Source organism: Mauremys reevesii, linkage group 4 (genome assembly GCF_016161935.1).
Source record: "Mauremys reevesii isolate NIE-2019 linkage group 4, ASM1616193v1, whole genome shotgun sequence".
In the NCBI taxonomy this organism is placed as follows: domain Eukaryota; kingdom Metazoa; phylum Chordata; order Testudines; family Geoemydidae; genus Mauremys; species Mauremys reevesii.
Window position 1 is genome coordinate 11528743 of NC_052626.1, and position 13186 is coordinate 11541928.

The 13186-nt window shown below is 56.6% G+C and overlaps 1 protein-coding gene across 4 annotated transcripts in view; it reads right to left on the reverse strand.

Annotated features, from left to right (window-relative positions):
- Positions 1–13186, reverse strand: part of SLC35F4 (solute carrier family 35 member F4) — a 184953-nt gene that overhangs the window by 25790 nt on the left and 145977 nt on the right. For 2 of the 4 annotated variants that reach the window (XM_039538689.1, XM_039538690.1), the window contains exon 3: positions 12064–12361. In XM_039538689.1, the coding sequence (XP_039394623.1) occupies positions 12064–12361 (298 nt within the window). Of the gene's footprint in view, positions 1–12063; positions 12362–13186 lie in introns of those variants that run through there. The other 2 variants (XM_039538691.1, XM_039538692.1) reach the window with 2 other exon arrangements.

Sequence of the window (13186 nt, forward strand, 5' to 3'; positions counted from 1 at the left end):
CTATATTCACCTCCTTTATTAATTCCCCACTTACTACTTAAGAGTCATCTCTTCCTTTGCAGCCACTAAACCAAGGTGCTCTATAAAGCAGTAAACTTCGGTAACAATAAATTGCTTCTCCAAACTGCGTCCTGATGTGTCATTCAAGAAGTTAATGCTGGTATAGCGAGATTCACGAATAACCTCAGCTACTCCTGCTGAACTAGCAGTTCTTAGTACTTCTTATATTTTGCAAAGACCATGTCAGAAATGCTGTCTGTAGAAAGAGAGAGCTTTGCATGTTCCAGAATTGTAAGATGATATTTTGTGTCTTACATTTTTTATCTTTTTTGCCGCCCCAAGCACGGCAGTCAGGCAGCCTTCGGCGGCTTGCCTTCGGGAGGTCCCCGGTCCCACAGATTCAGTGGCTTGCCTGCGGGAGGTCCGCTGGTCCCACAGCTTCGGCGTACTCGCCGCTGAATTGCCGCCAAATCCACGGGACCGGCAGACCTCCCGCAAGCGCACCACCGAAGGCTGCCTGGACTGCTGGCCTCGCAGGGACCGGCAGGGCGCCCCCCGTGGCTTGCCGCCCCAAGCATGCGTTTGGAGCGCTGGTGCCTGGAGCTGCTGCTGTGAATAAGGATGGACCTGGCATGTGCTTAAAGATGAGTACATGACTAAGTATCGTTTGTTCTAAGGGATATAGGTCCTGATTCCAGTCTTGCTAATAGCCTGATCTTTTACCATTGGAATCAATGCAAGTTTTGCGACTGACTTCAGTGGGAACAAGACAGGGACCGTACACTATTGTAAATCCAAGATATCTCAACTGCAGCCAGTAGAGTTTGTTTGGATTTCTGCTGGTATAAACCAAATCAGAATCTGTTTGACTGCCCATGAGTCTGTACTATATAAAATATGAAGGCGAGAGGTGGTATCAGCATAACTTAGGGTGGGAGATGACACAGCGCCAAACCCACCAGTGTGTTAGGTGGGTGGTACAAAGTGAGTGCTGGTGAAAGCTTCGCACCACATCACACCCTTGTGCACTCCATCTAGCCACGTCCGTTATGGGGAAATCTGATTTAGAAATGTGCTGTGGGAGAGGTTCTCTCTGACTTCCCCCATGGTCTGCGGGACAGAGAGCTGGTCACTGGCAGACAATGGGAGCCAGCATTGGGAGCTGGAGAGAGATCGGATCACTCACTGCTACAGAAGAGGAGCCAGTGCAACTCAAGGTGGTGTGAGTACTCTAGAAGGGGGCTCTGCAATCTGGCTGCCTCATCCTGTGGGCCCAAAGGCTATTCCTGCCTAGGAGGTGGGGGGTGGGGCAGGGCCGGCTCCAGCTTTTTTGTAGCCCCAGCCAGCAAACCGGAGGGGGGGGGGGGAGATAAAGCCAATCGGCGGCACTACGGTGGCAGCTCAATCGTGCTGCTCCATTCTTCGGCGGCAATTCGGCAGCGGGTCCTTCACTCCCTCTCTTCCTCTTCGGAGACCCGACGCTGAATTGCCACAGAAGACCCAGACGTGCCCCCCCCACCCTTTCCCATTGGCCGCCCCAAGCACCTGCTTTCTTCGCTGGTGCCTGGAGCCGGCCCTGGGGAGGGGGCAAGGAGAAGGCCCTGGAACCTCAAAAGCCATGCCTGGTGCATGGGGGAAGGAGAGAGAGCCCCTGCAGGCTGCCCCCTCGCCAAATGCCTCAGCGGCTTCCCCGAACAGACAGGCTTAGAGGAAACCTGGAATCCAACGTGTAGTAAAGCAAACAGCTCAGCTCCAAAGGCAAGAGCGGGCTATTTAAAAACCTGCCCTCTGGCAAACCACGCGTTTTCTATTGTGCACACAGGCCTCAGCCTCAGCTTTGCACACGTTCTCCAGAGCTACTGCACCTCAGGCAATTTTCTAGTCCTTGCCCTTGGAGCCTGTAAAACAGAACGCAGCCTATATTACTCCATCCTCTCCATATACCCGCAGAGAAGCCACTTCACTCACCACTGACATGTGCCAACTTCTGGAGTGTAACGCAGCGGCTATTTTTAACAGCACACGGCAGCACTCCACCACAGAAGTGAATACCAAATCCAGTGGAATCTGCCAGGGAGTAATGTAGATAGGTAGAATCTAAATATAATCATGCAGATTCAAACTTGGCCAGGGCATTACTTATGTTACTCTTGCAAAAAAGTACCACGAGATATTTAATGGCCACAGCTTGCCACTACCTTGCTTCTATGTCTTAGCTGGGAGATGGCACTCCAGCAGCACAATGCCCTCGAACACCATTCTAGGCAGAGGTTGATTAGGGGTGTGTGGGGCCCTGGCCCAGATCCCTCCCAGAGCCCGCATCCTAACTCCCTCCCCGACCCTGCAGCCCACCCTGACTGCCCTCCCACACTCTATCTCCCTCCCCGACCCTGCACCCCACCCTGAGTGCCATCCCGCATCCTAACTCCCTCCCTGACCCTGCACCCCACCCTGAGCGCCCTCCCGCACCCCCCCCCCCTCCCCGACCCCGCACCCGCAGCGCCCTCCCGCACCCTAACTCCCTCCCCGACCCCGCACCCACACCCTGAGCGCCCTCCCGCACCCTAACTCCCTCCCCGACCCCGCACCCGCAGCGCCCTCCCGCACCCTAACTCCCTCCCCGACCCTGCACCCCACCCTGAGTGCCCTCCCGCACCCTAACTCCCTCCCTGACCCTGCACCCCACCCTGAGTGCCCTCCCGCATCCTAACTCCCTCCCTGACCCTGCACCCCACCCGCAGCGCCCTCCCGCACCCTAACTCCTCCCGACTCCGCACTCCGCAGCGCCTCCCGCACCCTAACTCCTCCCGACCCCGCACCCACACCCTGAGCGCCTCCCGCACCCTAACTCCCTCCCCGACCCCGCACCCGCAGCGCCCTCCCGCATCCTAACTCCCTCCCTGACCCTGCACCTGCACCCTGAGCGCCCTCCCGCACCCTAACTCCCTCCCTGACCCCACACCTGCACCCTGAGCGCCCTCCCCGACCCCGCACCCACACCCTGAGCGCCCTACCGCACCCTAACTCCCTCCCGACCCGCACCCCACCCTGCGCGCCCTCCCGCACCCTAACTCCCTCCCCGACCCCGCACCCCACCCTGAGCGCTCTCCCGCACCCTAACTCCCTCCCAGACCCCGCACTCCCACCCTGAGCGCCCTCCCGCACTCCTAACTCCCTCCCGACCCCGCACCCGCACCCTGAGCCCTCCCACACCCTAACTCCCTCCCCGACCCACACCTGCACCCTGAGCGCCCTCCCGCACCCTAACTCCCTCCCCGACCCCACACCCGCACCCTGAGCACCCTCCCGCACCCTAACTCCCTCCCCGACCCCGCACCCTGAGCGCCCTCCCGCATCCTAACTCCCTCCCCGACCCCGCACCCACACCCTGAGCGCCCTCCCGCACCTAACTCCCTCCCGACCCGCACCCCACCCTGAGCGCCTCCCACACCCTAACTCCCTCCCCAACCCCGCACCCCACCCTGAGCGCCTCCCGCATCCTAACTCCCTCCCAACCCCGCACCCCACCCTGAGCGCCCTCCCGCACCTAACTCCCTCCCAACCCCGCACCCCACCCTGAGCGCCTCCCGCACCCTAACTCCCCCCCCAACCCCGCACCCACACCCTGAGCGCCCTCCCGCACCCTAACTCGCTCCCCCACCCCGCCCCCCACCCTGAGCGCCCTCCCGCATCCTAACTCCCTCCCGACCCTGCACCCCACCCTAGCGCCCTCCCGCATCCTAACTCCCTCCCGACCCGCACCCCACCCTGAGCGCCTCCCGCACCCTAACTCCCTCCCCGACCCGCACCTGCACCCTGAGCGCCCTCCCGCACCCTAACTCCCTCCCCAACCCCGCACCCCACCCTGAGTGCCCTCCTGCACCGTAACTCCCTCCCAGACCCCGCCCCCCACCCAGAGCGCCTCCCGCACTCCTAACTCCCTCCCGACCCTGCACCCCACCCTGAGCGCCCTCCCGCACCCTAACTCCCTCCCCGACCCCACACCCACACCCTGAGCGCCCTCCCGCATCCTAACTCCCATCCCGACCCAGCACCCACACCCTGAGCCCCCTCCCGCACTCCTAACTCCCTCCCGACCCCGCACCCTGAGCGCCTCCCGCACCCTAACTCCTCCCCGACCCCACACCCTGAGCGCCTCCCGCATCCTAACTCCCTCCCGACCCTGCACCCACACCCTGACTGCCCTCCCGCACCCTAACTCCCTCCCGACCCTGCACCTCACCCTGAGCGCCTCCCGCACCCTGAGTGCCCTCCCCCACCCTAACTCCCTCCCCCACCCCCCACCCCACCCTGCGCGCCCTCCCGCATCCTAACTCCCTCCCCGACCCCGCACCTGCACCCTGAGCGCCCTCCCGCATCCTAACTCCCTCCCTGACCCCACACCCGCACCCTGAGCGCCCTCCCGCACCCTAACTCCCTCCCCGACCCCACACCTGCACCGAGTGCCCTCCCGTATCCTAACTCCTCCCGACCCGCACTCCGCACCCTGAGCGCCTCCCGCACCTAACTCCCTCCCCGACCCCGCACCCGCACCCTGAGCGCCCTCCCGCATCCTAACTCCCTCCCCGACCCCGCACCTGCACCCTGAGCGCCCTCCCGCACCCTAACTCCCTCCCCAACCCCGCCCCCCACCCTGAGCGCCCTCCCGCATCCTAACTCCCTCCCCGACCCTGCACCCCACCCTAGCGCCCTCCCGCATCCTAACTCCCTCCCGACCCTGCACCCCACCCTGAGCGCCTCCCGCACCCTAACTCCCTCCCGACCCCGCACCTGCACCCTGAGCGCCTCTCGCACTCCTAACTCCCTCCCCAACCCGGCACCCCACCCGGAGCGCCCTCCTGCACCGTAACACCCTCCCCGACCCCGCACCCCACCCTGAGCGCCCTCCCACACCCAAACTCCCTCCCCGACCCTGCACCCCACCCTGAGCGCCTCCCGCATCCTAACTCCCTCCCACACCCACACCCTGAGCACCCTCCCGCATCCTAACTCCCTCCCGACCCCGCACTCCACACCCTGAGCGCCCTCCCGCACCTAACTCCCTCCCCGACCCCGCACCCTGAGCGCCCTCCCGCACCCAAACTGCCTCCCAGACCCCCCACCCACACCCTGAGCGCCCTCCCGCATCCTAACTCCCTCCCTGACCCTGCACCCACACCCTGACTGCCCTCCCGCACCCTAACTCCCTCCCCGACCCTGCACCTCACCCTGAGCGCCCTCCCGCACCCTGAGTGCCCTCCCCCACCCTAACTCCCGCCCCGACCCCGCACCCCACCCTGAGCGCCCTCCCGCATCCTAACTCCCTCCCGACCCCGCACCTGCACCCTGAGCGCCTCCCGCACCCTAACTCCTCCCGACCCCACACCCGCACCCTGAGCGCCCTCCCGCACCCTAACTCCCTCCCCGACCCCACACCTGCACCGAGTGCCCTCCCGCATCCTAACTCCCTTCCCGACCCTGCACCCACACCCTGAGCACCCTCCCGCACCCTAACTCCCTCCCCGACCCCGCACCCTGAGCGCCCTCCCGCACCCTAACTCCCTCCCCGACCCCACACCCTGAGCGCCCTCCCGCATCCTAACTCCCTCCCCGACCCTACACCCCACCCTGAGCGCCGTCCCGCATCCTAACTCCCTCCCGACCCTGCACCTCACCCTGAGCGCCTCCCGCACCCTGAGTGCCCTCCCACACCCTAACTCCCTCCCGACCCCGCACCCCACCCTGAGCGCCCACCCGCATCCTAACTCCCTCCCGACCCGCACCTGCACCCTGAGCGCCCTCCGCATCCTAACTCCCTCCTGACCCCACACCCGCACCCTGAGCGCCTCCCGCACCCTAACTCCCTCCCGACCCCACACCTGCACCGAGTGCCTCCCGCATCCTAACTCCCTCCCGACCCCGCACCCGCACCCTGAGCGCCCTCCCGCACCCTAACTCCCTCCCCGACCCCGCACCCGCACCCTGAGCGCCCTCCCGCATCCTAACTCCCTCCCCAACCCTGCACCCTGAGCGCCCTCCCGCACCCTAACTCCCTCCCCGACCCCGCACCCGCACCCTGAGCGCCCTCCCGCATCCTAACTCCCTCCCCGACCCTGAACCCCCACCCTAGCGCCCTCCCGCATCCTAACTCCCTCCCCTACCCTGCACCCCACCCTGAGCACCCTCCCGCACCCTAACTCCCTCCCCGACCCCGCACCTGCACCCTGAGCGCCCTCTCGCACCCTAACTCCCTCCCCAACCCCGCACCCCACCCTGAGCGCCCTCCTGCACCGTAACTCCCTCCCAGACCCCGCACCCCACCCTGAGCGCCCTCCTACACCCTAACTCCCTCCCCGACCCTGCACCCCACCCTGAGCGCCCTCCCGCATCCTAACTCCCTCCCCGACCCCACACCCACACCCTGAGCGCCCTCCCGCATCCTAACTCCCTCCCCGACCCCGCACCCACACCCTGAGCACCCTCCCGCACCCTAACTCCCTCCCCGACCCCACACCCTGAGCGCCTCCCCGCATCCTAACTCCCTCCCCGACCCCGCACCCACACCCTGAGCGCCCTCCCGCATCCTAACTCCCTCCCCGACCCTGCACCCACACCCTGACTGCCCTCCCGCACCCTAACTCCCTCCCCGACCCTGCACCTCACCCAGAGCGCCCGCCCGCACCCTTAGTGCCCTCCCACACCCTAACTCCCTCCCCGACCCCGCACCCCACCCTGAGCGCCCTCCCGCATCCTAACTCCCTCCCCGACCCCGCACCTGCACCCTGAGCGCCCTCCCGCACCCTAACTCCCTCCCCGACCCCACACCCACACCCTGAGCGCCCTCCCGCATCCTAACTCCCTCCCTGACCCCACACCTGCACCCTGAGCGCCCTCCCGCACCCTAACTCCCTCCCCGACCCCACACCTGCACCGAGTGCCCTCCCGTATCCTAACTCCCTCCCCGACCCCGCACCCGCACCCTGAGCGCCCTCCCGCATCCTAACTCCCTCCCAGACCCCGCAGCTCCACCCTGAGCGCCCTCCCGCACCCTAACTCCCTCCCCGACCCTGCACCCGCACCCTGAGCGCCCTCCCGCATCCTAACTCCCTCCCCGACCCCACACCTGCACCGAGTGCCCTCCCGCACCCTAACTCCCTCCCCGACCCCACACCTGCACCCTGAGCGCCCTCCCGCACCCTAACTCCCTCCCCGACCCTGCACCCACACCCTGAGCGCCCTCCCGCATCCTAACTCCCTCCCCGACCCGTCACCCCAGCCTGAGCGCCCTCCCGCACCCTGAGCGCCCTCCCGCACCGTAACTCCCTCCCCGACCCTGCACCCACACCCTGAGCGCCCTCCCGCACCCTAACGCCCTCCCCGACCCTGCACCCGCACCCTGACTGCCCTCCCGCACCGTAACTCCCTCCCCGACCCTGCACCCCACCCTGAGCGCCCTCCCGCACCCTAACTCCCTCCCCGACCCCGCACCCACACCCTGAGCGCCCTCCCGCACCCTAACTCCCTCCCAGACCCTGCACCCCACCCTGAGCCCAGGAGGAGAATGGAGAAAAAAAGAATGAAAAACAGGCGGGAGGGTGGAATAAGAGAGAATGCTCCCCAAAAATGAAGGTGAGCACAGGGCCCCACTAACTCTAAATCCGCCACTGGTGGGAGGAGGAGGAGTGGGGAAGCGCCGCGTCTCCGCTCCTCCCCCTCCCTCCCAGAAAGTCCTAAGTGCTGCCAAACAGCACAGTTTGGCAGCAGGGAAGTGCTGGGAGGAAGGGGGAGGAGCGGGGACGCGTCATGCTCCAGGGAGGAGGTGGAGTAGGGGTGGGAAGAGGCGGGCCTGGAGCACCCCCTGGCAAAGTCAGCACCTGTTTTTCTGGGGGGAAGCTGCTGCTGCACAAGGTGCTTCCTAGCATCCTTGCCTGCCTCATTGTCTGCAGCGGGCTGTGCCTGTGTGGGGTAAGCCAGGGGCACCTCCCCACCACAGTACAGTACAGTACTGTACAGTATATAATGCCTTTTGTCTGTCCCCAAAAAATTTCCTTGGAACCTAACCCTCCACATTTACATGAAATCTTTTGGGAAAATTGGATTCGTTTAACATCGTTTCCCTTAAAGTTGCATTTTTCAGGAACAGAACTACAACGTTAAGTGAGGAGTTACTGCATCTCATTATCCTGCGTCGTCCTTGTCACTAGAAATTTGATACTTCCCAGCGAAGTCGTCTCTTGCTGGCACCCGCAGCCATAAACAATGTTTGTAATCAGGGCCTCAATGCTACTCAGCACCGGCTCGCTTTCCCTGGACACCTAGGTGCAGTAGATATTCTGGATTGAGTGCTTGAGAGAACGCGCTCGAGAGCCTACAGTGCCCACCACTGGGGAACCAGCATTTGGTACCAGCATTTGGTGCGGGGTCGGGGAGGGAGTTAGGGTGTGGGAGGGTGCTCAGGGTGGAGGTTCTACCAAATGCTGGTACCAAAATGCTGGTATGTGAGATGCCATCCAGCTATTTCCAGGGAACAACTGCAGATATCACTGTGGGTAGACTATTGGCAAAGGCTGACTTTTAATGAGGACCACTTTCCCTGTGAGCTCCACAACATTTCATTACTCGCCCTTCGTAAAGAGTTCGGGCTTCATGCTTCCCTCACATTTCAGGCTCTCTGGCAGGTGCTCCTTACACTTAATCTACAACCAGTAGGAAAACAGCAGGAGCTGTGTTAAAATACTCCACCTCGGGAAGGCTAAAATGGCAAATTGAAATTCAGGGGACAGGTTGCAACAGTGAGTCACTTTTGAGACTAAAAAACGGAATCTCAAGGGTAAGCGGTGAGAGTTTCAAAACAGTTTCAAAGCCTTTAACCTTCATAATCCAGCAAACCCAAAGCTGAAAACCAAGACTTTTGTCCTAACAGGACTTTTTTTTTTTAAATGCAAAAGAAGCAACAAAGGCTCTGTTTGGCTTTGAGAGGCTGGGGTGATATTTCGAAAGTAGATGACATTATTACTGCCATAGAGAAGATGTTATGGGCATAATTTGTTATGGTCTGTTGCGGAACCTATTGGACAAAATTTCATGCCTGTTTAAGCCACCAGTGAATCACTCTGTCCTACAGAAATAAAAACCACCACACACACACACACTACTAGCCTAGGGATAAGCATGGGCCAGATTTGATTGAAACAAATTATCTATTTCACAAAAATAAAGCCACCAAGGAAATAATAAATGGTAGAAAACGCAAGTGAGAACTTGTTAACGAGGATAATGCTTAGAGCACAAAAGTAATAACTATAAATACATTTTAAAAACAATAAATGATGTTTTAGGATGGTAATAATCAGAAAAACAAAAATCCTCAAGAGACCAGGAGAAGTCTGGATAGTATTATGGGATGATTTTTCACACCTAGACTTTCCCAATTACATAGATAGATTTGGGTTCACCCAATTTATGAACCCAAATAATAATACTACCTAATTTCCCGGTGTGCCTGTGTAAATCAGATACACTGGCCACGATTACAGTTCCCACCCACCCCCACACACACACACACGAGCCTGAAATACCACAATTTCACCATATACCTAGAATTGGAAACACTCTGGGAGCTGTAGAATATCTGTTGGCAAATTCTGATGTTCTACTATCAAACACACATACACATTAGCCCTGGCCCCTAACTTGCCATTTGTGCACGCTCACATACTTAAATTGCATTTGCTCATCTGGTATTTGTGTGCATAAAATTCCCATATGCGCGCACATACATCTATCCAACTGGGACAATTGGGCTCTAAAGATTTGGGTTGTTGGTTTATTTTTAATCCGTGGGCCTTTTGTGAGTGTGGGTCAAGGCTCCCAGAATGTCCTAGTTACATTTAGGTGGTGCATGTGAGGGAGATCCCTGGAGGGCATTGTGTGGGTGGGGAGGAGCTGACAATAGAATCCCTGTAGTTTGGATAAGAATATATTGAAACCCCACTACACCAGACATATGGCCCAGAGGCAATGGATCCCTCAAGGTGCTGAGCATTCTATTCTCAGGATACTCAGCAGGAGATGCTCCTCAGCTTCCAGGATCAGGCCCACACAGTCTACATTCAGCTGATAAGTATTATACATCCAGTCAACATCAACCAAAGCAGCATCTTCCTTTTCAGGGCCTGACCCATTGACTTCAGATCAGGCCCAGAAAGTACATTATTTCAAATAAAATTGTAAAACACTGTTTCACCGTGTCCAGGAGCATACTACAGGGCATCAATGTTTTAGTGAGTACGGGGTGTATGAACAGGTAGAGGGGAGGTGGGCTTTCTTAATAATATAAGTATTTGCAGGCTGCACAAATGGTTTATTTTCAGACTTTTGTTGTGGTGGATGTATAATCAGACACTGATTTACACACAGAAACGATTTGTTCACACAGATAATGGCACAGCATTCACCCTGACGTTCATTCATTTGCTCTATATTTACCATTATGGGACTACGTTCCCCTTCCTAGCCTCACACACAGAAGCCAAACAGATAGTGGTTGATGTTCTCACAAACCATCCCAGTTTAGGAAGAAGCAGGATGAAGGGATCGTTCTTGCACAAACCATTGTGATCTTTGGCGCAGCAATTAATTAATTGCAACTGTCCAATTTTAGATGGACTGATATGATGTAAATAATAACTTAAGTCCAACTTCAGACCTGGGATCCCTACAAGAGCATCAGAGTGAGGGATTTGGGCCATAGGCCCCAATCCTGCTGCTGTTAAAACACCTAGTGTTCTCAATGGAAGTATCATTCCACCCTCAGTAAGGAGTCCAGACCAGAATCTGATACCCATATATTGGCTAATACCTTACTTCACAGACACTGTTGAAACCAGTGGGGTTGCTTGCAGGGCAAGGTGTTACCAAACAAGTGTAAGGGTATCCGACTCTGGTCCTTGTTTAAAATCGCCCTACGATTGCTTTGGCAGGATGTTTTATCTCTTGTGAGTCGAATTTGGTTGCAGTCCCTGGAGCAAGTTGGCTACTGGAGAGGAACAGGGATTTGTATAGAGTTGCACCTTTCTAATGTCTGGTAACCAGATTGCTGAGGCCTCACCCCCTGCTCCGCCTCTTCCCCCAAAGCCACGCCTCTTCCCCTAAAACTCCACCCCCTTCTCCACCTCTTCTCCCAAGGCCTCATCTCCTTCTCCACCTCCCAGATTTTAAAAAAAAGGGACATCAGGGCTTCTCAAATGGCACGCAGACAGACAAGCCGAAACCCAGACTATCTGGGTAAAAACCAGATGGGTGGCAACCCTAGATGTTTATGTCACTGCCCATATAACCTAAAATTATAACTGCAGTTATGCTCCCAGCATTTCTTCACTTCAGGCTAGATTGACTTTACTCTCAGCCCATAGCAAGGGGCAGCGTGTAGCTGCTTTGTCCAAAGCGCAGACTGTGACTCTGTAGTTCACAATTCCTTCCCTGGCTCTCCCAGCATGGTGGGAAGCAGCTTTTATGGAAAGGGGATGAAAACCATCTCCCTACTCCCCTCAAGGCAGACTGTGGCCTGGTATGTGGATAGCCAACACAGGGGTGTGGGGAAATGGTTTTCATACCATTATTCCCCTACAGGAGCCCTTAAGACAAGCCGCAATCTTCCGTCTCCCCAGCTTTAAGCTTCATCTTGGCCAGCTCTGATTTATTCTGGTCAGACTTTATATTAAGGCTGTATGTTACAGATGCAGATAGTATCTGTTATAGATGGCTATAAGCACATCAATACAAGGTATAATCCATGTTTATAAGCCATGGTTATAAGCAACCAATTAACCTGTTGAACTCAATAACAATCTATAAAAATTAACCATTTATTCAAGCATATGTAAATAATCTATTAACTTCTAATACACTATATATGACTGGGACCTTAAAATAAAGTGTGATCTTTATTCTGCACCATCACACCAAAAAGCAAACTATATAGCTAGAGTCTAAGAAAACAGCTGTAATTTGAGTCAACAGTCATGGAGATACTTAAAGCGACATTGTCACAATAAAACCTACCTGAATTTTTTGATTGGAGACTGCTTTTCCTGTGCAGTTGCAAGGTGCCCAGAATAATAAACGGGGAAAAACATAATGTTCCAGTTTGTTGAAAACCAAGTCATGAAAAATGGATAGTCAAAGTTCTTATATGTGATTTTCACAATCTGTGTGGTTCCAACCCAAGAGGATGAGACTGATAAGATTATTAGAAATCCCCAGACAACCTTAAGAAATGTAGATGTGCAAGACTGACACCGGGTCTGTGCTTGGTTTTCTTGACTGTTGTTCTCGGTATGGGTTTGTGTCCCTTCTTCTCCTGAAAAAAAAAAAAAAAAAAAGAGAGGAGAGTTACAGGCAAAATGGATCCATTTCTAGGAATTCATAATTTCTGCTATAGTATCGGTTTCTTTAGCATACACCAGCTGTGAAGATAGGATACATCATCATGAGTTCTGTAATGGAGCAGTTCAACATAACAACATGTGAGAAAGGCAGGATTTCAGACCAAAGCTTGACTTCCCTTTGATGCAGTTGCTTTTGTGTCCAGTTTTGGGCCCCACACTACAAGAAGGATGTGGATAAATTGGAGAGAGTCCAGCGGAGGGCAACAAAAATGATTAGGGGGCTGGAGCACATGACTTATGAGGAGAGGCTGAGGGAACTGGGATTGTTTAGCCTGCAGAAGAGAAGAATGAGGGAGGATTTGATAGCTGCTTTCAACTACCTGAAAGGGGGTTCCAAAGAGGATGGATCTAGACTGTTCTCAGTGGTCGAAGATGACAGAACAAGGAGTAATGGTCTCAAGTTGCAGAGGGGGAGGTTTAGGTTGGATATTAGGAAAAACTTTTTCACTAGTAGGGTGGTGAAGCACTGGAATGGGTTACCTAGGGAGGTGGTGGAATCTCCTTCCTTAGCAGTTTTTAAGGTCAGGCTTGACAAAGCCCTGGCTGGGATGATTTAGTTGGGGTTGGTCCTGCTTTGAGCAGGGGGTTGGACTAGATGACCTCCTGAGGTCCCTTCCAGCCCTGAGATTCTATGATTCTATATAGGATTAACATTATGTAAACGTAGTGGACCAAGTTAGTAGAGGTACATCGGGGTGAATTTGACCTTGGAAGTGTTTCTTTTAATTATATCAGAG